Source organism: Mustela lutreola, chromosome 2, assembly GCF_030435805.1.
Source record: "Mustela lutreola isolate mMusLut2 chromosome 2, mMusLut2.pri, whole genome shotgun sequence".
Lineage (NCBI taxonomy): Eukaryota > Metazoa > Chordata > Mammalia > Carnivora > Mustelidae > Mustela > Mustela lutreola.
The window spans coordinates 225,078,759-225,101,619 of record NC_081291.1 but is presented as its reverse complement, the minus strand read 5'-3'; the positions used below and the strand labels follow the sequence as shown (position 1 = coordinate 225,101,619).

At 58.4% G+C, this 22,861-nt stretch overlaps 1 protein-coding gene across 10 annotated transcripts in view; it reads right to left on the bottom strand.

Annotated features, from left to right (window-relative positions):
* Nucleotides 1-1,129: 1,129 nt before the first annotated feature.
* DIP2A (disco interacting protein 2 homolog A) overlaps nucleotides 1,130-22,861 on the bottom strand; it is an 88,344-nt gene continuing 66,612 nt past the window's right edge. For 2 of the 10 annotated variants that reach the window (XM_059164996.1, XM_059165000.1), the window contains 17 exons: nucleotides 20,634-20,835; nucleotides 19,608-19,717; nucleotides 19,443-19,523; nucleotides 16,910-17,033; nucleotides 12,747-12,868; nucleotides 12,512-12,623; nucleotides 11,351-11,463; nucleotides 10,800-10,930; nucleotides 10,022-10,190; nucleotides 9,305-9,475; nucleotides 7,979-8,008; nucleotides 7,147-7,208; nucleotides 6,456-6,513; nucleotides 4,922-4,996; nucleotides 3,609-3,783; nucleotides 3,378-3,501; nucleotides 1,130-3,010 (listed from right to left, as the gene is read on the bottom strand). In XM_059164996.1, coding sequence (XP_059020979.1) covers nucleotides 2,758-3,010; nucleotides 3,378-3,501; nucleotides 3,609-3,783; nucleotides 4,922-4,996; nucleotides 6,456-6,513; nucleotides 7,147-7,208; nucleotides 7,979-8,008; nucleotides 9,305-9,475; nucleotides 10,022-10,190; nucleotides 10,800-10,930; nucleotides 11,351-11,463; nucleotides 12,512-12,623; nucleotides 12,747-12,868; nucleotides 16,910-17,033; nucleotides 19,443-19,523; nucleotides 19,608-19,717; nucleotides 20,634-20,835 — 2,112 coding nt within the window. In that variant the 3' untranslated portion in view covers nucleotides 1,130-2,757. Of the gene's footprint in view, nucleotides 3,011-3,377; nucleotides 3,502-3,608; nucleotides 3,784-4,921; nucleotides 4,997-6,455; nucleotides 6,514-7,146; nucleotides 9,109-9,304; nucleotides 9,476-10,021; nucleotides 10,191-10,799; nucleotides 10,931-11,350; nucleotides 11,464-12,511; nucleotides 12,624-12,746; nucleotides 12,869-16,909; nucleotides 17,034-19,442; nucleotides 19,524-19,607; nucleotides 19,718-20,633; nucleotides 20,836-22,861 lie in introns of those variants that run through there. The other 8 variants (XM_059164997.1, XM_059164998.1, XM_059164999.1 and 5 more) reach the window with 8 other exon arrangements.

Sequence of the window (22,861 nt, the reverse complement as noted above, 5' to 3'; positions counted from 1 at the left end):
TTATGCTGATAGTCCCAGTAGACTCACTTTGAAACAAATCAGCTATATTCATAATCTGAAATTAAGCAAAAGTAAACATACTTTGCATAAAATAACTAGAACATTTAAAAAACAACCTTAATTGGGGCACCTGGGTGGCTCAGTGGGTTAAGCCTCTGCCTTCGGCTCAGGTCATGATCTCAGGGTCCTGGGATCGAGTCCCGCATCGGGCTCTCTGCTCGGCGGGGACCCTGCTTCCCCCTCTCTCTCTGCTCCTCGCCCTCTCGTCCCCCCCCCCCCCGCCCTCCGGTTCATGCTATCTCTGTGTCTCCCTCTCAAATAAATAAATAAAAATCTTAAAACCCTAAATTAAAGCAAACAGTATCAAGATGCAAATGACCTACTAGACACGGTATGGACTGTATATGCGGACGTTATAATTCTTAATATAAAATGGCTCCTACAAATTAACCAAAAAAACTTTGAGCACAAAGTCAACAGATCTGAACAGAATGAATCAAATGAGAAATCACAACGACACATGAAAACGTATTTAACATGACCAGCCGTGCCACTTATTTGACTATCAGTTTTGGCAAGGACTCCTTTTAGTGTCGGCCAAGGGTCCGTGGCCCTTGCTAGGAAGAGGCCACCCACATGGGCTTTCAGACGGGGATGAGCTCTGCCCTGGTCACTCTCCCTGCCGGAACCTCGTCGGAGACCGCGGCTGCCACTGTGGACAGCGGGTACTCGGTGCTGTCCCTGCGGGGCCCGCAGGACCAAAACAGCCGTGAGTCACTGCACAGCCAGAGGACACAGTGGTTAAAACATGTAGAAGAATATATGTGACAGATTAAAAGTCTGTAATTTATTAAGTACAAAAATGGATATAAAAGCATAGGGTCCTAATTTTGTAAAAATTTTAATAAAGAAAAAATTAATCCCTGAAAGGCTTTTCATCAAATGCAGATGCTGCTGTTACCAGGAGGTAGGGGAAGAGGAGATCTTACTTCTCTTCCTCACACTCTAATGCGCTCTAGATCTTATCCTGTAAGCATAAATGCTTTTATATTTAGAAAAAGAATGCATAATAAAATACATCTTATTTGGAGTTATTTAAAAAACATTTCACACATTTCAAAGGACAAAATTACAAAGTCAATACCTTTTATTAACATAATGATATAAAAAAATTTTAGTGTGATATACAGAATTCCCAGAGAGCAATTTTAAAACATTTTAATGTGCTTCTTGAAATCCTAATTTACAAGACACTTTGTCTTACTGCCGCTGACCTTTCGATACAAAAATTTTACAGGATTTGTTTGCTATAAAACCACAACATGAAGATCAGGGTAGGTAGTTCTCCCTGCCGGCGTTCTAGTAGGAGGACTGTCCGCTGGTCCAGCGCTAGAACCCCTGCACGTCAAACATAAGCTATACCGATTATGTACACAATTACAACACACTGTTAGAATTCCAGTAAGCCGTAACACATTCCACCACAGCCACACCACAGGCAAACGAACTGATGCGCACGTGCTACCTGTAGCCAAGCAGGAGACGACAGAGCCGGCCCGGCTGGCCAGACCCGTCCGGTGGTGAATTTAAGATGGAAGAGAATTGATCGTAGCTTTGTTAGGCCCTGCTGCAGGCGAACTGCAGAAACACCTGGTTGTTCCCAGGATGCATGCATACTTCACAAACTTCCCACCTCAACCCCCAAGACCCCAGGACTTCATAACATACTCTCCAACCGCTATAGAAAAATAATCTTAGATTTGAGCTTCGCTTCAAATTCTTACACGTATCTAAAGGGTTTTACATTCTCGTCTGTGATTTCGGTTTCTTACGATACTAGATGCGCCAGTTTCACCGAGTTTGAATGAAATAACTGAATGTGGTTTGGCCAAGTTTTATAGGCACACGACTCAAACTGGGAGAGCCGGGGGGGGGGGGGGGCGGGGACACGAGGCTCTGTCCATGGCCCTCCACCACAGCAGGGGGCTCACGGGTGCCACGGAGGACCCGACGCCTCGGGGGCTGCCCCCAAGGCCTCGGAGTCCGCTGAAGAGAGAGAAAAGTAGCGATCCAACGCAATCCCACGGGCCGCGAGGTCTGAGACGGCACCGGCAGGAGAACAGGGACGTTAACCGGACGGCACGAAGCTACAGACCCAGGATGGGGACCGCAGACCAAACGCTGGTCCCTCCACCCGAAAGCAGGCATCTAACCTGACGGCCGCCGGCGGCGCCTCTCGGCTCTCCGTGACCACAAGCGCGGACGGTCGGGCACACGCGTGCTCGTGGCGTTTGCAACGAGCCAGCACGGGAAGTGCCCTGTGAACGCAGAGTCGGGGGGCTGGCCAGGACCCCCTCAGCCCCCCGGCTCCTCCCTGCGAAACAGAAGTGGAGCACACGGAACAGGGGCCTCAAGCTCTTCCCGGCATAAAGTCTATACAGGAAGTGGGAATAAATAATTGAATTTTTATAATCAAGAACTGTATTTTAGCCTAAAAAAAAGTGCCAACTCGCAACACAGTAGCACACTTGCAATCCCTCCCAGCCCCAGCCGGGCCCACCGCCCCCAGGCAGCCCTCCGTTCAAGTACTGACATTCCTGTCCTCCTGAATGTCCTCGGAGAGGAAGACGTTTCTTCCCTCCGGCCCAGGAAGCGGCTTCTAGCGTCAGACGGGGGGGGGGGGGGGGGGGGGGCTGGAGATGGGTCTGTCCCCGCAGAGCGGGAAGGGCACAGCGCTTGGGGCGGCCGCGGCTGCGCTCACATGTTGTAGGCCACGTAGATCGGGTCCAGCTGGTCGGCCAGGAAGCCATCCCGCAGGTGCATGCGCTGCTTCTCGCCCCGCGAGTTGATGGGGATCACGCCGGGGTCCACGAGCACCACCACGCCCACGACCAGGTGGTGCTCCTCCAGAACCACGTTGGTGACCAGTGCCACCAGGTCCAGCGCGTCCTGCTCCAGCCCGTCCAGCTCCACCACCACCACCAGCAGGTTGGTCCAGGTGAACACGGCGCTGTGGGGACAAGACCGTGGCGTCACACGGCGGGCACAGCCTCCGGCCTCACGACGCGCGGGAGACGGGGCCAGACACAGAGGGTGAGACGGCCGCGGACGCTCGCCGACTCCACCCCACAGCGGGACGTCGTCACCAAGGGCAGGGCTGGGCCAGGCGCGCGCTCTAGGAACCTCTACTCTGACTGCGGTCCTGGGTGAGAACCCAGGGTTTTATTCGACGCTGACCTGTTCAAGCTTCCTACCAAGGGAGATGAGCCCCCTGGGGGGGCCGCCGGCGGCAGCAGGGCACTCACCACCCGGCAATGCACCGGCGGCAGCGGGGCACTCACCACCCGGCGATACGCCGGCGGCAGCGGGGCACTCACCACTCGGCGATGCTCCTGTGGGCTCGGACCACGGACGTCTCAATGTCAATGGGGTGGTAGCGCATTCCTCTCAGCTCCAGTGTCTCATCCAGAGACCCAACCACGTACAGCGCATCGTGTCGCTCTGTGAACACGGTCCACACGCCTCAGAAGGACACCCACGGGACACCGGGGACCCCGGGCACCTCCACACATGGGCACCACCATGGCTGCGCTGGGGCCAAGCCTCACCTCCACTGGCATCGGTGAGCTCCGTCCTGCGGAGGAAACCCAGGTAGCCCGTCCTCGCCCAAACGGTCTGGGTGTCTCCAAAACTCAGCCGGGCACTGAAGTGGTCGGCGTGCAGAGCCTCCTCCCCATAGACCGTGTAGTAGCCGGTGGCGTTGTGGGGGCTGCTCACCCAGATCTGTGGGGCCCAGAGGACGGCAAGGAGTGGCCCGGAGCCGCCACGAGCCCAGAGCACTAAGAAAACGTGAGTGGAGGTGGTGGGAGAGGGAGATGCTTTCTCTTGCGAACGAGTTAACACTACAGGCACGGAGAGCAAGCAGTGACGCATTCCTCTCCTTTGTGGAGAGCGAGATGGCAGGGGCGGTGAGAGAGGGCGGGGGCATCTGCACGTCCCTCGGGGACAGGTGCAGGAGCAGGTGTGGCCGCTGAACTCCCCGGCGGGCACGACGCATGGAAGTGCACCCACACTCCCGTCGGCCACACACAGGCTAGCGGCACTGAGGGTTGCAGGGTCCCCTAGCGTGTCCTTCTAACCGCGGCCCATCCGGGACGCAGAGTCCGCTCCCCAGACTGAGCACCTGGCTCCAGACACCCCCCAGACAGGATCTGAGAGAGGGCGCGGGGCGGCCAGCAGGGCCTTCTGCCCTGAGAGGGAGGTTCCCGGCCTGGCACAGACCCTCCCAGAGCACCATGGGGCCATGTTGCTCTAACAGACCAGGGTCCAGCTGGCCAGGAAGGGGGAGGGCCAAGGGGAGGCTCCGTGCTGACTACACTTGGCCCTGGGACCAGGACACTGAGCGACCCCGGAAGGCCCCCATCAGACAAACTGGGCAGCATCTGGGAGAAACCCGGGACCCCGGAAGCGTTACAAGGCAGAGCACGGTGGTCCTTGTGCCCACCTGGTGCACGCCTACAGAGCCCAGCACTGGAAGCCTAGACCGTTCCACCATGACTGAGCCACCTGGGCCCCCAGCCTCCAGGGACAGTCCCGCTGGCCCTGAGTCACTCGGGACCCACTCACGTGCACAACACGCTGTCAGCACGGCGACGCCCGCAAAGCCTGCACCCTGAGGACAGAGGGGACCCCCCCCCCCCGGCCAGCCCATGTCTGTCCCCAGCCAGCCCCTCCCTCAGGGACCGCTTCTCAAGGGGACCCACAGTGTCTGTGCGGCTCCTCGGGCCTCCCAGTGCCCACAAAGCTGGAGGTTTCTTGACTCTGAGCCAGAGGATTCCTGAGAGTTCCTGACTCTGAGAGAGACGGGGGAAGGACGGGGGAGCAGCTGCTGAGGTCACAGGGGCTCTGGGCCCCGCCTTACCTCTCCCAGGTGTGAGTCTCCAAGGGGCCCTTTGGTTTCCGTGTGAGCAATAATGACTTTCACCCCAGGGAGGATCTGGAGAGAGAAGTGAGTGATCGGGAGGGTTGGAAGCCAACCTAAATCAGACTCTGATTTTTCAGAGAAATAAGAGACTTTTTAATAGATAAAAACCAATTGTAAGGGGTGCCTGGGTGGCTCAGTGGGTTAAGCCTCTGCCTTCAGCTCAGGTCATGATCTCAGGGTGCTGGGATCGAGCCCCGCATCGGGCTCTCTGCTCCGCGGGGAACCTGCTCCCCCCCTCTCTGCCTGCCTCTCAGACTACTTGTGATCTCTGTCTGTCAAATAAACAAATAAAATCTTAAAAAAAAAAAATCAATTGTGAATCTTGGTAGAATTACCCCAGTTCCTAAGAACGGACCCTATTTTAGACGTGCAGAGGGTAAGGAGAGTTTCCGTGGCGTCTCCCACACCTGGGGTCTTCCACTAAGGCCACACGAGGTCAACAGGCCCTTTCAGGGCTCACGTGTGTGGGGTGCCGTCCACACGCCACGGGCCCCCTGCCAGGCTCCATCTGCCGGCTCGGTGAGCCCCAGACTGGCCTGGGAGCTGCCGGTCTGGGTCTGTGCCGGCCGGCTCAGGCACGCAGGACCACGGGCTCTGCTCAGACCACCTGCCACCTGTGCTGTCTCGGGTGACGTCCCCACACACAGGACAGCCGGCCGTGGGGACCTCCAGGCAGGTGGGAGGAAGGTGAGGAGCACAGGAACATGGGGCTGCAGGCTCTGTCGCACACGGTCATCCTTCCACCTCTCCCTGCCCCACGCACTCCGGCCACAGGGGCTCCTCTGAGGCCCACACTCCCACCTTTGCACCAGGGGAGCCTTCTGCCCCTCATGTCCATGGCTGTTCCTCCTCAGGACCCTGACCCTGGTCACCCTCTGCGGGCACACAGGCTTGTCCTGTTACTGCCCCCACAGCCCCGTCCCTAGAAGCCACTGTGACCCTAACAGTGTGGGACAGAATGGGGTGGCCCTTCCAGGCTGTGTGGCCTGTGGGATGGCACGGGACGGGCTGGCCCTCTGCCCTCGGCCTAGCACGGATGAGCAGCAGGAGCCGTGGGAAGCCCTGACGTTGGGGGCCATCTGTTGCCGGCCATGATGCTAGGCACGCGCCCTGCCCTTGACCCTGCCACCTCCTGGCGCCCAGGCCATCCCCACACTGCACTGCACCGCCAGATAAAGCCATGAGGGTGCTCTTCCTTCCCTCGAACTTTCCCCGGCTCTGAGGACACCTGTTCTCCAAGACTCCCCCGGAGGCATCGGGCCCTGACCCAAGGGGCCCAGTGGGCTCAAGCCCCACAGTGGGAGCTCCTTCTGGCTTCTGCCCCTCCCTCCCTCTCTGATGTCCTCGTGGGGGTGGTGAGGAAGAGACGAGCCCTCTGCATCAGCCCAGCCGTGACCCTGGTCAGTCTGTGTCTATTAGGATGTGGTGAATTCTCAGCACCCGCCAGGGGCCAAGTTCCGGCTTCCACTACCTTTCCAGACTCCGTCAATGGCAGACTGTGCGGAGAACCCCGTTCTACCAAACGTACCCTGAAAATTAACAAGGGAAAAGGCCATCAGAAACGGATTATCAGTCTAGAGGTCAGTCTGTGGACCATGCCTCGCCCTTAGACTCACAACCTTGCCGTGACCTTGGAGCAGTGCCCGCCTGCTGACTGGCCATGACCCAAGGCAAGGATTGCTCCGACGTTCCCTGGGGCCTCCCCAGACCCACTAGCCGCACCCCCAGGAAGATCCACCGCTGTTTCCCTCAAGGGGCAGCGTGGCCGGATTGAGGGTCCAGAACAGCGCCCAGCTTCACTGCTGGGAGGGACCCAGACCCCCAGGGACATCCCGTGGCCCCCATCATACGTTTACTGACATAAGCACTACATCTGGTCTTAAAACGGCACCGTGGGAAGAACATGCCTGAGGTTGGCGGTACCCTTCTTTTCTAGCCCTGAGAAGACCCAGGTCGGGCGTCTGGAAACGGCCCTCATGCCTCCACGGGTGGAACCCACAGGTACGGGGTTGCTGCCTCACCTGCACTGACACGAGGAGACGAGAAGGCGGCCGAGGCGACCCAGGGGGGATCTGGCCAGCCAGCCGCTAACCCAGGGAGCCGGGAGTCAGCTCATGACGCAGCCCACACAAGTTCCCCTGCGGGTGTGGACGGGCCCTTACCGGTCATGACGCAGCGCCCGCATGTCCACGTAGACGGTGGTGGGGTCCGGGCCGGCCGTGCCCTGGGAGGAGAGCAGCAGAGGGACCTCCCTTCATCGGGTTTGCGGGAGGGCGTCCCCATCCACGTGGGCATAGCGCGTGACGGCGCCTCCCAGGCCCCCCGGGAAACCCAGGACGGCAGCAGCTCTACCTGCCGCAGGGAGCCCGCCCGGGGCACGGACGCCTCCGTCCAAACATCTACCTGGCTTGACAACGTCGAGGGAAACGTCCGGAAAACCCTACAGTTTCACTTGTCAGTTCTAACAGCTTTGTGGTAAAAACACCACCACAGGTTTTGGAGGGCACGGCCACCAAGCCATCGGGTCAGGCCTGGCCTCCCGCCGGCCAACGGGACCCTACCAAGGGCTGAGCAGAGGCTCTCTGGGGAAGTCACCCTCCTCTCCTCTCATCGGACCCTTGGCATTGGCCCCGGCGAGGCTGTCAGGTACCATTCAGTAGATAAGGAGCACTGAGTTGGACGGACGCTGCTCTCCGCACCACCTTGGAGCTCCCGGACAGCGTGACCCCTGCCTGCCCTGGTTAGAACAAGGGTCCTCTTTGAGACCAGACACTGCCCCCCCTCCATGGGCAACGCTGGGACTGGCACATTCTTTAGAGAACAGCTTTGCCCTTACATTTGGTTTCCAAGGAGCCTTTGTAGTGCGTCCGTAATATCTACTGTGAGCCGAGTCAGACAGGAAAGAAGCATGCATTTGTCTAGACTTCACAAGAAGGCCACAGGGACTCTTGGGGGAAGCACAGAGGTGCCTTGAGTTTGAGGTCAAGGTCATACCTGCTCAGCCAGCTTTCCCAGCCTGTTGGGCTGACAGAGGCAAAGGGGCCAGCAGAGGGAGACGGGGAGGAGACAGCCACAGGAAACCAACAGAAAGCAACAGGCCACGTGAGAAACACACGGGAAGAGAGAGCAAAGTGCATCACTGCATCTCAAAGCACAAACATGAACAACCCAGGGAGACTCCGGCAACGCTACGCGGCGTCCCTCGCACCGACAAACAGTACGGATGCCCCCCAGTGCCCAGTCGTGAGGGCGGTGTAGGGGCTGCACAGAGAGCGAGGTGGTCACTCGCGGCCCGGGACCTGCGTCCGCAGCCTGACGCTGGGCACACCTTCCACAGCAGGAAGGGACGTCCGTCGGTGCCCAGCCCACCTCCTCCAGCCACCGACAAGAGCCTGAGGCTCAGGGAGGCCAGCAGAGGCTTCACTGTGGAGAGACGTCAGCAGAAATGCTAGGACCACAGGAGGGTGGTCTCTGCATGTGGAACCGGCCCTGTGCTGGGGACAGGTTGGTCCAGGACGGGTGCGCCGAGGACCATGGCCGCGCGGAGGCTCTGGCTTCGCACCCGGCCCTGCTCTGGCCCATGTTGCCTCTACCAGGTCGGTGAGAAAGGCATTCAGCAGGCGCTCAGAGACTAGAGATGGAGACACTAGGACCAACTCCAGAAAACAGCCAGTGTCGGAAGGAGCAGTCAACAGCCCTCCAACTGCTCGAGTTTCAAAACTTTGTGTTTCCTCGGAATAAGTAAAATACTTTAATGTTTCACAGATGAATCTGGGGCGATACAAACCACCACACTAATTAATGTTTCCATTTAAAATTCATAAATGTCAGGGCACCTGGAGGGCTCATGCCTCTGCCTTCAGCTCAGGCCACGATCTCAGGGTCCTGGGATGGAGCCCCGCACTGGGCTCTCTGCTCAGCGGGGAGCCTGCTTCCCTTTCTCTCTCTGCCTGCCTCTCTGCCTACTTGTGATCTCTGTCTGTCAAATAAATAAATAAAATCTTTAAAAACAAGTAAAATAAAATAAAATCGGTAAATGTCACGATAAGTTTATCTTGCTTTGAAAACTCAGCTCCATGCTGTGCTCACCTCAGAGACTTCTCCAGGGACGTCAGTGGTCACTGCTCAAGAACGTGCTGTTTTCAATGAACCCCTGATCGCCCAGGAGACGGGAACATCTTTTACGAAAACCCCTCCCAGCTCCCAAGGCTGGACGAGACGGAAGTGCACGGCAAAGGCTCAGAGGACGCGCGGGGACCACAGAGCAGGAGGCAGGACGGCACACGGACGGCGCAGTGGGGGGCCCCCAGCAGGCCTTACCTGGAGGCAGATGGCCACATTGACCCTGCACCCGAACGTGGTGCTCACGGCGCGCGCTGGCAGCCCCAGGTCCTTGAACAGCTTGGAGAAGGACTGCGTCAAGGCGATCCTGGGCCGCTCCTCCGCGACCACCATGCAGGTGCGTACGCAGGACAGGTTCACCCCCTTCGTCTGTGGGAGGGGTAGGAGGGACGGTCCTGAGCCGCCTGAGGAAGCCTTGGAGGGCCACCCCAGGGGCACCCGGCATAGGAACAGGAGCAGGGCCATGGGGAGGCAGACCGCACACCCCGGCCTCCTCATCCCCTGGGTCTCCCTGGCTGGGTCTCGGGTCCCCAGGGTCCTAAGTATGATAGCATTGGACGGGGCCCCTCAGCTCTGCCCCCATTCCTGGCCTGCTGTGCCCCGCCGCAGGCCCTGCACCCCACGGTGTGCTCAGAGCTAGCAGGGGCCCCACACCCCACCCTGGCACCCCCGGCTCTCACACCCTCCTCTGCTGTGTGGGGTGTGCAGAGGAAGAGGGGACCGCTGGGGGCACAGGGAGGAGCTCGCAGCAGGGAGGGGACCAGGATAAAGGGCCACAGAGCCAGTGTGACCCAACGCCATGTCCACAGTTTGTTTGAATGATCCTGGGGGTCTTTGTTGGAGGTTCCCAGAGTCCGGGTTGGAAGCAAGCAGGAGCCCCTGGTTTGGACACTCCGACAGGAAAGCAACACTCACCCTGAGGACGCCCGTCTGTGCTCCCAGGCCCTTGGTGCACATCTCCATCACCGAGTAGGAGCAGAAGGTGACCCGGGCCTTGTACTGGCTGACTGCGGACAGCCACAGGGACACATTGCTCTCCAGCTCCAGCGGGGGCACCAGGACGGACTGGTGTCCCGAGTAGACACTGGAAGAGGGCAGGGGCAGTGAGGACAGTGGCCGCAACCGCGGGAAGCCCTGCCCGCCTGCACTGCACGTGCCTGGAGCGCCCGCTTCTTTCCTTCTCCGAGAACTTCTTTTCCAGCCAGCGGGAAAGCGGGCAGGGGGCAAATTTGGGCAGAAGCGGGCACAATTTGGCCCTAATGTCAAGTGGGAGATTCCCTAGGAAATTCTGCGGGGAGCAGCGGGTGACAGAGGCATGTGGCCTCCCTCTAAGCACTTTGGAAGGATCCAGGGCCACAGTGAGGACGGAGCCTGCCAGCTGGAAACTGGCTTTCCACGTCCAAAATCTGTCCCTACGTCCTAGTGTTTGATAAAACTAAGTAGTCTCTTCCCCATTACTATAGTGGAGAGTGTTCCTATGGCCTGGAACATGTATTTTTACTCTTTTACTCACTTTCAAACTCAGGCCCCAATCCTTTCTGTCCCCAAACAAACCCACTCACATTACATCTTAGACTCCCTGGGCATCCAACGAATGTCAAGTTTCCAAAACTGACACGAGCGATTCCAGCCCTGAAGGCGGCACGGCTCTGGGGCACCCGCACGCCACAGGCTCACCGCCGGCGGCTCTCACCTGCACAGACACCACAGGGCGAAGCCGAGGCCACAGTAGGGGTCGAGGCAGATGGCGATCTGCCTCGAGGGGTACAGCTCACACTGCAGCTTTATGGAGCGACACAAGGCACTGGTGGCCGCGTGCGACATCTTAAAGAGTGCAACGGAAGTGCTGGTCAGTGAGGGAGCAGCAGGGCCCACGGACCACACGGCCGGAGTCACTGCCTTACAGGACGGCGGGCTCAACTCCCCAGATGATACGCAGGAAAAGGCACACAAAAGACCTTCTAAGTGAGACTTCAGAATAATAAAAAAAACTGAGTGGAGCGCTTGTATCCTGGCGAGGAGACAGACTCATCAAAGCCAGCCACAAATTCTCGTACAGAACATGAAAATACACGCGGCTCTCAGGCAAACCTGACTCTGGGGGTCTCCTGGTACTGAACACAAACGAGGGAACGCTGCCGCAGCTCCCGGCTGTGCACAGGAGCGAGGGCCGCCAGCGCCTGCACCCAGCACCCTTTCTCCCCACCCGTCAGAGGCGGAAGCACATAGGACCACAGGACCCACCTTCACACCGGCTAGGATCCCCGTGGTGGACACGCTGAAGTCCAGGTACGCGAGCACGTCCGGAGACGGGGGCCTGAAAATGCTTGTCACCTTCTTTTTTGGTATGTCATCTGCTGAAGCAGAGACCCAGCCATGTTAACACTACTTCAGGCTCTCAAGGGGAGAAAGAGAACACGATCCGTTCCTGCGGAGTCCCGGGGAGAGCCAGCGCGGGACAGGAGGGAGGCCTGGAGACAGCAGGCCACGCGCGTACACGGGGAAGCTCGCTTTACGCTTCAGGGAAAAGTCACCTGCGGCAGACCCAGCATGACCGCTCTGAGTGCGCGGGGACAGGGACAGTGGGCACGGGCGTTTACCAGTGGGCGAAGTGAGACCAGGAAGAACTGGGGCCACAGCGAGAGCGAGGGACAGGCTCTCAGGCCTCTCCCTGCTTCGTTGTTCCTGTACGACCACGGGGTGGTCTCCAGAGAGGCCAGGGCTGGAGCCGACGTGGCTTCAAGCCAGCGAGGCCACGAGATTCTCCGGAGCCGTCTGCGCCCGAGCCCACCCGGGCCCCACACCAGCTGTCCTGGGCCAGCTCCCCAGGTCTCGCGGTTTGCCAGGGATGACAGACAACACAGTCCCTGCCCGCTTGCCCTAGAGCCCAAGGGCAGGCGCCAGCCAGGTGCGAGGGCGAGGAGGCGCCGGCCTGCTTACTGGCGGACACCCCATGGCTGTGCAGTGCAGCTCACCGACAGAGCCTGCGGGGGGCGCTGGTCGGGGGCGTCTCAGCCCTAGGCTGGCCTCATGGCTCGAGGCACAGCAGTCCACGGCTCTGCAGCCCTTCCTGGTTGGCCCACAGGCATGTCCTGGGGCCCAGCAGCCTTCCCCGGGGACAGGGACAAGGGACAGAGGTGTGTGCGCAGGACCGACTGCTGCCCCGGCACAAGCCGCAGCACGGGGAGGGATGGTCCGCAGGCACCCCGGCTTGCGACAAGCACGTCAGCGCCCGCGGGGTGAGGGTCCCACCACGAAGGAGGCGAGCACCCTTCACCAATTATTCCAGCGGCTTTCACCCAACTGGTATCATTAGTGGCCAGGGCTCAATCCGCACCACAAAGAACGTTCAGACAGAACGTCCCGGGGACCAGCACCCACCCTGACAGTGCCGAGGACCCGCACCTGTGTCCAGAATGGTCGGCCAGGTCCTGACGTCCACGGCAGCCGCTGCGTCTTTGGACTTGAGCAGCCGCATGATGGCCTGTGTGGTGAGGACGCAAGCGGACTTGCTGACCTGCGGAGCACGGGGTTGGAGGCATGAGCGGGACGTCCCGCAGGGCCTGGGAGAGAGGACACGGTCACCGCACGAGGCCCCGCCCCTGTCAGGCCTGCCGGCCGGTGCACAACACACACATACCTCCACGATCATCTTGACGGTGGGCAGCGTGGTCGCAAGGTTCTGGGGGTGCGGGGGCCGCACCGTGACGGGCACGCAGCCACAGTACAGACAGCCGTAGAAGGCAGCAATGAGGTCCACCCCTGCGGAGACACGCGGTCAGAGGGGGTCAGTGCAGGCAGAACATGACCGACGGCACCTCGTACCTGGACGGCCACAGAAACGAGGGGGTCTCAGTCCAGTGCTACCTGGAAAAGCCACTAACCAAACCTCACCGGTACTGAGACAGGGAGACGGACAGACTCCACACAAATCTGCTGTTTCTGCTGCTTCCTTTTTCTGCTTCTGTTCTGCGGGGACCCGCACCCCCACTTTACACATGCAAACGGTGTGTGTCCTCCGTGTAAGGGACGAGAAGTTAATGATTTCTTTAGCACAGGCAACACCTAAGAACGACTGGGCCAGCTAAGAATGCATATTTGGGTCCCCAGCTCTGGAGACAGCTCTGGGCCGACATCCGCCGGCCGCAGGGAGTATCGCCTAAACTACGAGGACGCGCACACCAAACCGCCACCCTCAATAAACCCCCACACCCCAGACAACCAAAATCTCCCTCCCTTCCTGAGTCCCCCAAACACTCGGGCCGCGCCTTCACCAGACCCTATTCTCGCCCCCGCCAGCCCGCAGCCGACTCCTGCCCGGGCTGGTCCCGCAGGACGCCTCTCGGTGCCCAGACCGGCCTGCCGGCACCCGTCTCTGCACAACTCAGTGCCACAGGGGAGGGCACAGAGAGCGAGGGCCCGAGGCCGCAGCCCAGGGGAGCCACTAGGCCTGCTGCTGCTCCTGTGCGGCCAAGGGTGGGGCGGGCGGGGCAGGTGCGCGAGGGGGAAGATCCAAAGTCAGAACCCCTTTGAGGGACAGGCTGCCCGGCTCCGGAAAGGAGGGGACACGGGAGGGGGAGCGGTCCGCCCACCAGGGAGAAGGAACGGAGCAGGAGGTGACGGGGAGGACGCAGCAGGGTCCGGCCCACCGGAGAGCGGGACACACGAAGCCCGCACCCGCTCCCTGCACATCTGTGCCCAGGCCGGGGCACCCCCCCCACTTTCCGCTGCACTTCGTAACATGGGGCCACCAAAATGTTCCTGCAAGTTTCTAAAGGTTTTAAACTCCTCCTATTTAAGACTGAGGGGGAATTATACACCACTTAAAACCTACACTCCCATCTGGAACTGGTCCGGCTTCCGATGCCTGCCCCCCCACCACCCTGGAGGCCCCTCCAAGCCCCCACCTGGCACCCTTGGGCTCCAAGACGCCAGCCTCAGGCTATTCCCATTCCAGGGTCCAAACAACTATGTCCCACTCAGCCTGGCAGGGGGGTTTCGCCGGGGTCCCTCAGTGTTAATAACGGACACTGAGGCCAGGGCGGCTCGGCGGTTGCAGCAGGGCCGCAGCACACCCAGCAGGCTGGGCACGCGTGAGTGTTCCCACGCCCAGCGCGGTCGCGGCCCAGGAGCTCACAGAATCCACGCTGCTCCCTGAAGGCAGCTGTCTCCAGGTGCACAGGTGGGAGGACCTTCCGATCCCACCAGCATCCTTCTGCCGCTTCCAGGCTGCAAGGTTCTTAGTCCCCTGGCTCCAACACCCCTCTGGAAACTGGAAGAAATCCCGGACGCCCCTCACTCCCAAGAAATACACAACACGCCTGTGGGGAGTGCGAAGCAAGAGGGGCCTCCCTGTGGGGACCCCAACTCGGCCTCTGGCGAGCACTCTCACCTGCGGGAAACTCAGCTCCCCAGCGGGCACTCCCTCCTGAATGGCCTCAGACATACTCCTGGGCAGAGGAGAGCATGGGACTCTCTGTCACCAAGATCGCAAGCCTGTCTCTCCTTCCGCTTTCCTGTAGTGAAGCCTTCCCTCAGGGGCGCTCCCGGGGGCCTTCAGCCCCCGCCTTGAGCCCAGGGCACAGACCCACTGCAGCGGTGCGGCCAGCTCAGGGAAGCACAGCTCCGCGGCCACTTGCCTCACGCCTGGAACCCAGGGTTACCTGAAGAGTGAGGACTGCGGTCACAGCCCTGGTGATGTGGGGAACAGAAGTGACAAGGAACAGAAGGCTGGCTGAGGACAAAGCAAATGGCTGACACCTTGAGAACACCCCCTGGCCCAGACATAAGTGACATTCTTTAGGAATCTCCCAACTATCTCAATAGCTTGCTAAAACGGGCAATGGCCAGGCCCCGGCACCTGGTATCTCGTAGGCCCTCTTTAGTATATGAAAGTCTATTGAAATCTCCCTTTTCCTTACTTCCCGACCCCCATGGGACATAACCTGCACCCCTCACAGCCCCAGGGCAGCAGCTCATCCTGTCCCCATGCATTAATAAACCACCGTTTTGCACCAAAGATGTCTCAAGAATTCTTTCTTGATCATTGGCTCTGGACCTCACCCCACCAAACCTCACCTATGTTCTAGAACTTCATCAGAAGCAGAAGGAAATGTAGATAAAATCTGGGTTGCCTGGGTGGCTCAGTGGGTTAAGCCTCTGCCTTCAGCTCAGGTCATGATCTCAGGGTCCTGGGATCGAGCCCCGCATCGGGCTCTCTGCTCAGCGGGGAGCCTGCTTCCCTTCCTCTCTCTCTGCCTGTCTCTCTGCCTGCTTCTGATCTCTGTCAAATAAATAAATAAAATCTTTTTTTTAAATGTAGGTAAAATTAAATGTCCTTGTAACTGTTGACCTGCACTTGAGGCGGGCAGAGTGTAACATTCCAGGAAACTCCCAGTCTTAATGCGGACGCCACGCTACAGGGAGAAACAACTCTGACTTGACAAGAGCTGGGACTCCAGGGTCCTGTGAGTCTCCTTCAGCGACGGAAGCCCTTTTGGAAACCAAAGGAGAAGCCTAGAGGCTGGGTCTGTAAGGGCATCCACCGTCCCCCCGACAGCAGACACTCGGCGGCGACAAGGGGGAGGCGGGAAGCAGGTGCGCACACCGCCACCTGCCCCAACCTCATTCGGCGGTGACAGCACTTGTGCCACTGTCCTGGGAGAGCTGCGCGTGAGGCAGGTTTAAGCAGCTGCACGACGGCGGCGCGTCTGCGTTCTGCTCTTTCCCTGCTCTGAAGAAGCGCGGTCCCTGGTGCGGAAAACGGGAGCCACGCGGGAGGAGGGGCTCGTCCTGAATGTGAAGGGGATGTAGGAGTGTGACCTCCGAGGGGGCCGCCCCTCCAGGAGACACGTCGTGTTGATTTGTAATTCCCAGCTCTGCTCGCTGAAAAGCCAACACACAGCAGCCAGCCGGGAGAAATGAGCATCCCTCACGCCCAGGTTGTGTCCTGGGGACGACGGTGGTCGCCATGAAGCCAGCCAGAAGGGGCTCCTACTGGCGACCTGAGCTCTGACAAAGAAACTAACTGCAAAGGGCCGAAACCCGACCAATTCACTTCAGTCGTGAGTTCACAACGATGTACAGACTTCCAGACCCGCTGGCCGGTCGGCTTCGGAGCGGGATAGGAACACAGGACGGAGAGAAGGAAAGAGTCCACACCGTGAACTCCACCATGGGTGCCGAATGCTACATGACGGGAGTCCCTGTGTGTCCGCTTCACAGCCAGTAAATGCGAGCAAGAACTGACGGAATGAGACCATCATTTGTGACCCCAAAGGCTCACGAATGCCGTCGGAAGCATCAGCGGCGGCCGCGGACACCACAAGAGGAGACACGAGCTACCATGGTCCCTGACCCAGGAATTCAGCACCGCCTGGAGTCGGCAAAGGCACTGAACCTGAGGATGACTCAGAGCCAGGACCTCACCGCCAACCTGCGGGAAAGACGGGAGCCGCCTGCGTGTGCGGCCGGGGGCCTCTGCAGAGGCAAACCTGCTCTTCAGCCGATACAGTATAGAGGGAGACAGAGAGCCTGAGGATTAAAAGACTCTAAAAACCTATCAAAGTTGAAGAAAACTGGCAGACGAACCCGATGTGCGGGGCACCCCACTGGGCAGAAGAGACAACGGAGACCAGGGGCAGAGGCTGCTCGGGAGAGAGTGGAGGGCGTTGTGCTGGGGACACCCAGGGCGCGTGCTCCACATCGGTCCCCTGACCTGGCAGGCAGTTCCAGGGGGGTCTGCTTTATAATAACAGCGTGTCCCCACCAGTGCAGAGCCGAGGGAGGTCTCCGTGTGCTTACCTGGCGGGTAGACCAAGGCCACGTGGTCCCCAGTGCTCAGTCTTGCCTTCTCCATCAGGGCGGCAGCCACTCTCTCTGCCCTTTTGTGCAGCTGGACACAGGTTGCAGTGCTGGTGACGGTCCCCTAGGAGAGTGATCCCTGCGTCAGCGTGGGGCTGGGGGGCCGGGATCTTCTCCTCGGGTCCCCGTGCACACGCTGCTCCTGCCCTGCACCTGCAACGCCTGTGGTCGGGGCCCGCAGCCCGTGCTGGGCCTAGACACACCCCTGCTGTCTTTCCTAGTCATCTGTATCTCAGGGAGAATCACCAAAGGCGAGCTGTTTCTCCAGCAGGGAAGGGACAAGTCATGCAGTGTGTTCTGAGAGCCTGGAGCGGGGGCACGCTTCTTGTCCAGGACGGTCAGGGGCACAGCCATTAAAGAAAACTCTTGAGGGCGCCCCGTTGGCTCAGCTGGCTAAGTGTCTGACCTTCGATTTCAGCCCAGGTCATGATCTCAGGGTTGTGAGATCGAGCTCCAGGGCGGGCTCCACACTGGCTCTCCCTCTGCCCTTCCCCAACGCGCTCATGTGCACTCACTCACTCTGTCTAAAAAATCTTGTTAAACTAATTAACTAAGCTTAATTATAAAGAATAATGTACTAAATATCTAGGCTCTCCTTCCCTGCTAATATTTTGCCACATAATGTCTAAACCTGTTTTCTAAAACAGATCGCCACCACCCTTAATTCAACCTCCTTCCCCAGAAACAACCATGACCCTGAACAGAAACACGCAGAGCACCGCACAGGAGACGCACACCGGTAAGCTGCGGGTCGTGCACAGTCAAGCCTCCCCTCCCCCACGCCACGGGCCTGCCTTCTCGGGGCTCGTGCGCAGACACACGGCGGCGCGGGCAGCAGGGGCTGGCTCGCTCGCCCCCCGTCTCTGCCAAGGACCTCGGGCCTGCAGACCCGTTCGCACCAAATCGGCTCACGGAGTCAGGCGGACCTCCGAGCTCTCGGAGTCCTTCTTAAGGAAATTAGAAGTGCAGCTCGGTCTGCACACACCGCCCCAGAACACCCCAGCCTCAACCAGAACCCCTCCCTTCTCCACTCCGAAGGCCAAGGCGCAGTCCACAGAGCCAAGCACAGAGGCCCTCCAGGCTGAGTGCGAGGGAGCTGGGCTTGCTACTCCCAAGCCCAGCTGAGGGGCAGAAGGTCAGCTCTAGGCAGAGCCTGCCAGGCCCCCTGGACGGCCACCTACATGGCCACAGGCCTCCTCCTAGGGCAGAGGCCAGCACGTCTTCAGGGATCCAAGGACATTTCGAAACCGAAGTGGCTAACCACAAGAAATGTAAAGTTTTACCAGTGACTTAGAGGAAAGTCGGGAACGGATTTGGAAAAGGCCAAGCCCGTCTTCCGCAGGCCCCTCCTGAGCTCTCTCTTGGCTCCAGAGACCGTCCACCTCTCCACACATGTCCTGCAAGCACCTCCCCGCGGCCCTCACCCCGGGGCCCCTCCTCACTGAGCTGCCACCCCACACTCACCCTCCTGCAGCCCACAGGAGCCACACGGAACCCCAAACGCCATCACGCGCCCACAGAGCAGGCCCACGCCAGCTTCCGGCCATACTCTCGGGGTTCGGGGTCACAGCCAGCAGCAGGCCTTGCTGCTCCGAGCCCCCGGCCCCCGGGGCCCTGGCCCTGCTGTTCTCCTCTTCGGGTTCCTACCATGAACTCATGAGCTCATTTTACCTTGGCCACTTGGGAATTCCTGGCCATCTCCATGCTTTAGAACTCAATCAGTGATAAAACAAGCGTTTTCCGAACACCGCTCTACACCTGCGGGTACACGGTAAACAGAACGTCACGTCTCCTACGGACCAGTTTTCCACCAGAGAAAACGCACTTCAAACGTCCCGAGGGCAGGACGCTTTTTCTCTTAACACCCAGATCCTAACAGGCATCAGCGAGTATTTTCTGAATGAAGAAACAGTGGGCAGTGATGAGCGGAAGGAAGAGCTAGACCAGAGTCTTCTGCGCCCACAGCGACCTGCCCTGCACCGCGTCTGAGCGCAACAGTCCTCCCGGCCTGCGTGCGACGCGTCAGAGTGAGACAGAACGTCCGCGGTTCTGTAACTTCTCCTGTTTCCACATGCTGTCCGCTGGCCCAGAGTCGGACGCGAGGTTCACAGCCCCTCCTTTCTACCCTAAGCACTCCCGGGGCGGAGAGATCACACTAAAAGGCAGCCAAAACCATGAAAGTGAATTTCTGGACCTGTACTAGGACCAGGGCAGTAAACAGTGCCTGTCATGTTAAAGCCGTAAATGGGGAAGTCTAGATTCCTAATTTTTACAAAAGAAACGTTTTCCTCCAGCTCACCGAGAAGCCTTTCTGAGCATACTGTCCCTGACTGGGAATTTTCCGTTAAACACAGCGACGTCACTGCCTGAGGGAGGAGATGCAGTCCCCCCCCAGGAAGCACTGGGTGGGGAGGGTGGCGGGGGCACCCTCTGGGCAGGGGCGTGGGGGGCAGAGCAGGGGAACCGGCCTCACCTTGGCGTTGAGCAGCAGGAACAGGGGGTGGTCAGGCGTGGTGTGCGCTCGCCACTGCAGCACGTCGGGCAGGAACAGGAACTGCGCAGACGGGCCCACTCAGCCGCAGCCTCGCCGAGGGGCGCCCTGCTCACGCCCTCCTTGCGCCCCGGCACCGGCCATTACCTTTCTGGCCTGGTCGCTGTCCTCCACGTGAGCCAGCTCCCTCCCTGAGGCCTGCGCGATCCTCTTACCGGCAACCAGGTTCCCCACGATCATGGAGGCCGGCCCCACCTCTGGAAAACGGGGTTTCTGAGTGAGCGGATGGTGGCTCGGGGACAGGACCGGCCCGGGACCCTCCTGCCACAAGACTTTCTGTCTGAAGGAGGCGTTTCACTGTCCATTAAGGTGCTGAGCTTGGGAAACCGGCTGTAAGGGTCATGGTGAGCAACAAAGGGAACCCCTGCCTCCAACACAGGCAACCCCAGACTGAGACACTCGCCCCGCAGCGTGTCCCTGGGGGTGGGACTGGGCCTCAGCCACGCACTCCACAGTGTTCTTTTCCTGCTTCTTACACACCAAACAGGAAGGTAAATCTTCCTGAGTAAATGTATTTTATTTAATGATAATTTAAGTGTTCAATATTCAGTGGGAAAAAAATTAGCATTACTAAAGATTCACAAAACCAAAGAACAGAAGTAACTGTCAAACCCGTCTTGAAGATTAGTTTTTCAGTGCGCGGGATCAGGGAAGGGAGAGTAACCATCTGCGGAGGCCCCCGGAATGCCAGCAGTCCTGGGCTGTCGGGGGCAGGGTGGGGGCGTGCGCAGGCGTAGAGGGCAGGCCCCCAGTCCCAGCCCCCCACGCCAGCCCCCAGCACGGACCCCCCAGCACTGAGCGGTTGCTCTCCCTCCCAAGCTCCACGTCTGCCCTTGGGCCGCACCTCTACGCCCTGGGAGCCACCCCTTTCCTTCCAAGCCTCCGAAGCCTGTGTTCAGTCACCGGGATAGGTCCCAGCACACAGGTGACATGGTCAAGGTTCCTCGCCTGCGGCTTGGTTCCCAGGCAGCAGGAGATGGGGACCGCCCCTGCAGGTCTGGCCCTTCCCCAGCCCCGGAGAGGCAGGCGCCACGAGGCCCGCACACTTAACCACGAGCGCGGCTGCCACCAGCGCGGAGACTGGACGGACAGCTACGGTTAGCTAGCACTGACCTGGTTGTTTCTGGCGAGGTTTGGGAAGGTTGGTGACACAGGTGTGAGGGCACATGAGTACATTGCAAGGGTGCAGCAGCCCCTCCAGGAAACGCTGCTTGGTTTCAGAAATGTGAATCCCTCCGAGAGGAGCCTTGGGTAGGGTGTTGGCAGGAACCAGCGCCAGACAGTACACGCCCACCTGGTGGATGCTGTCCACGGCCTGGAAGGGAACACCACCGGCTCAGAGGGACGGCGCGTGAGACCCGACACACCACCTGGCCGCAGGCAGCCCGGGCTGAGCCGCTCACGGCTACGGGGGCTGGGAGGCTGCACCGGGGAGACACGCAGCTCTGAAGGTCGTGGAGACACTCTGCTCGAAAAGAAAACACGGAAGGACGTGCGTCCGTTTCTGTCATCGGACACACACGCCTACTGTGTGTCTGTGCACAAACTCATAAACCCGAAAGTGCGTCTTTTCAGAAAGGAAAGTCAGATGAGCCCGTGGAGCTGCGGGGCAGAAACTGGACTTCTCCGAATTTACCCTGTGCTCAGATTTGACTTTGGAGGCATTTATATATTTTACAACGGAAAAACTTGAAATTTTAAAAAGCATTTCTGAACAGTCGGCAGTGAAATGAGGAAATGAGCTCAGCTGGGCTGGAAGCAGGTTGTTGGAAAAGCCCCAGGGAGAGAGTCTATTTAAAGTGGCTTTAAATGCAGTAGTTTGATTAGTCACCCCTAATGAGATTGGCCCTATGGGCAAAAAAAAAGTTAACCTGCCCTCAGAAATCTCGCATTTTAGAGGTAGTGTGGAGACTGCGGTGCGCAGCTTGGCCTAAAGCCGATGAGGGATTCAGGAGCTGTTGGTCACCATTTGTCAGTGAGTTAAAAGAAAACTCTGTGCTCTCGAACTGGAGCTGGACCCAGCAGCGCAAACCCAGGACACAGGTGCTCCTACAAACAGACATCAGTCCTGACTCTGTGCACTGAAGACAGCCCAGAAACTGTGAAGAGGCCGGTGACATCGAGTGCCCAGATCGTGGTCCCCAATTCCATCTCCCCTAGGAAGTAGCAGAGGCCCTAGCGCCCCAGCTGTGACAGGTCTCGGTACGAAACACACTGCCTCCTCCCAAGCAGCTGGGCTCCCTCGTCTCTGCGGCGCTGCTCCGGTCAGCGTTCCCATCAGGGTAGGTCGGCTCTGAAGTCCCAGCAGAGCAGGGACCCCCGGAGCGGAGACCAGCATGGAGGCAGCCGGATGTAGACGCTACCTCCCCGGAGGATTTCTGCCAGAAAACCCTGACTCTGATCCAATGACAATGTGCAGGGGACAGACAGCTGCATCAAATGATGCCCCAGGGTCATCAGAGTTCAGGCTAAAGAAGCAAAACTGGACAACTTGTTTTTGTCCACAAAGTAACCACCAGAAATCTACGACAGAGGAAGAATCTCTAGATTGAAGAAGACTTAACTTGTCCCCACCAAGTACAGTTTTTTTTTTTTTTAACCTCATTTTGATCCTGAATCTAACCAACAAACTAAACATTAGATAATTGGGTAAGTCTGAATAGTGACTAGATATTAATCACAACAAGACGTTGGTGTTAGGATAAAAACTCTGAACACAGCAGGTACAGAGGTAACGTACCTCCATGTAAGAAAGACGGTATTTGACGAGCACAACCAGCACCATTCTCAGGGTAAAAGCTGAGAACTCCTCCCCTAAGATCAAGGATGAGACAGGGACCCACTCTCACCACTGCCCTCAGCGTGCAGCTGGAGGACCCCGCCACAGCAATAAGGCCAGAAAGAAGAAGTAAGAGGCATCCAGACTGGAAAGGAAGAAGTAAAACCATCACTACAGATGACATGATGTCACATACAGAAAACCCTTAAGACTCCACCAGAAACTGTTAGAACTGATAAATATGTTCAGTAAAACCACCGGAATTATCTGCTGTGTCTCTGAATCAGCAGGAGAAATCGAGAAAACCATTCCACTTACAAATGCACCAAGATAATAAAATAAAATAGATTTAACCAAGGAGGTGAAAAACCTACACACTAAAGACTAGGACACTGATGAGAGAGATTGAAGACACAAAGAAACAGACATTCCATGCTCATGGATTGAAAGAATTAATGTTTTTAAAATGTCCATTCTACCCAAAGTAATCTACAGATTCAGTGCAATCCCTGATTCCAATGGCATTTTTCAAAAAACTAAAATAAATCCTCCTAAAATGTGT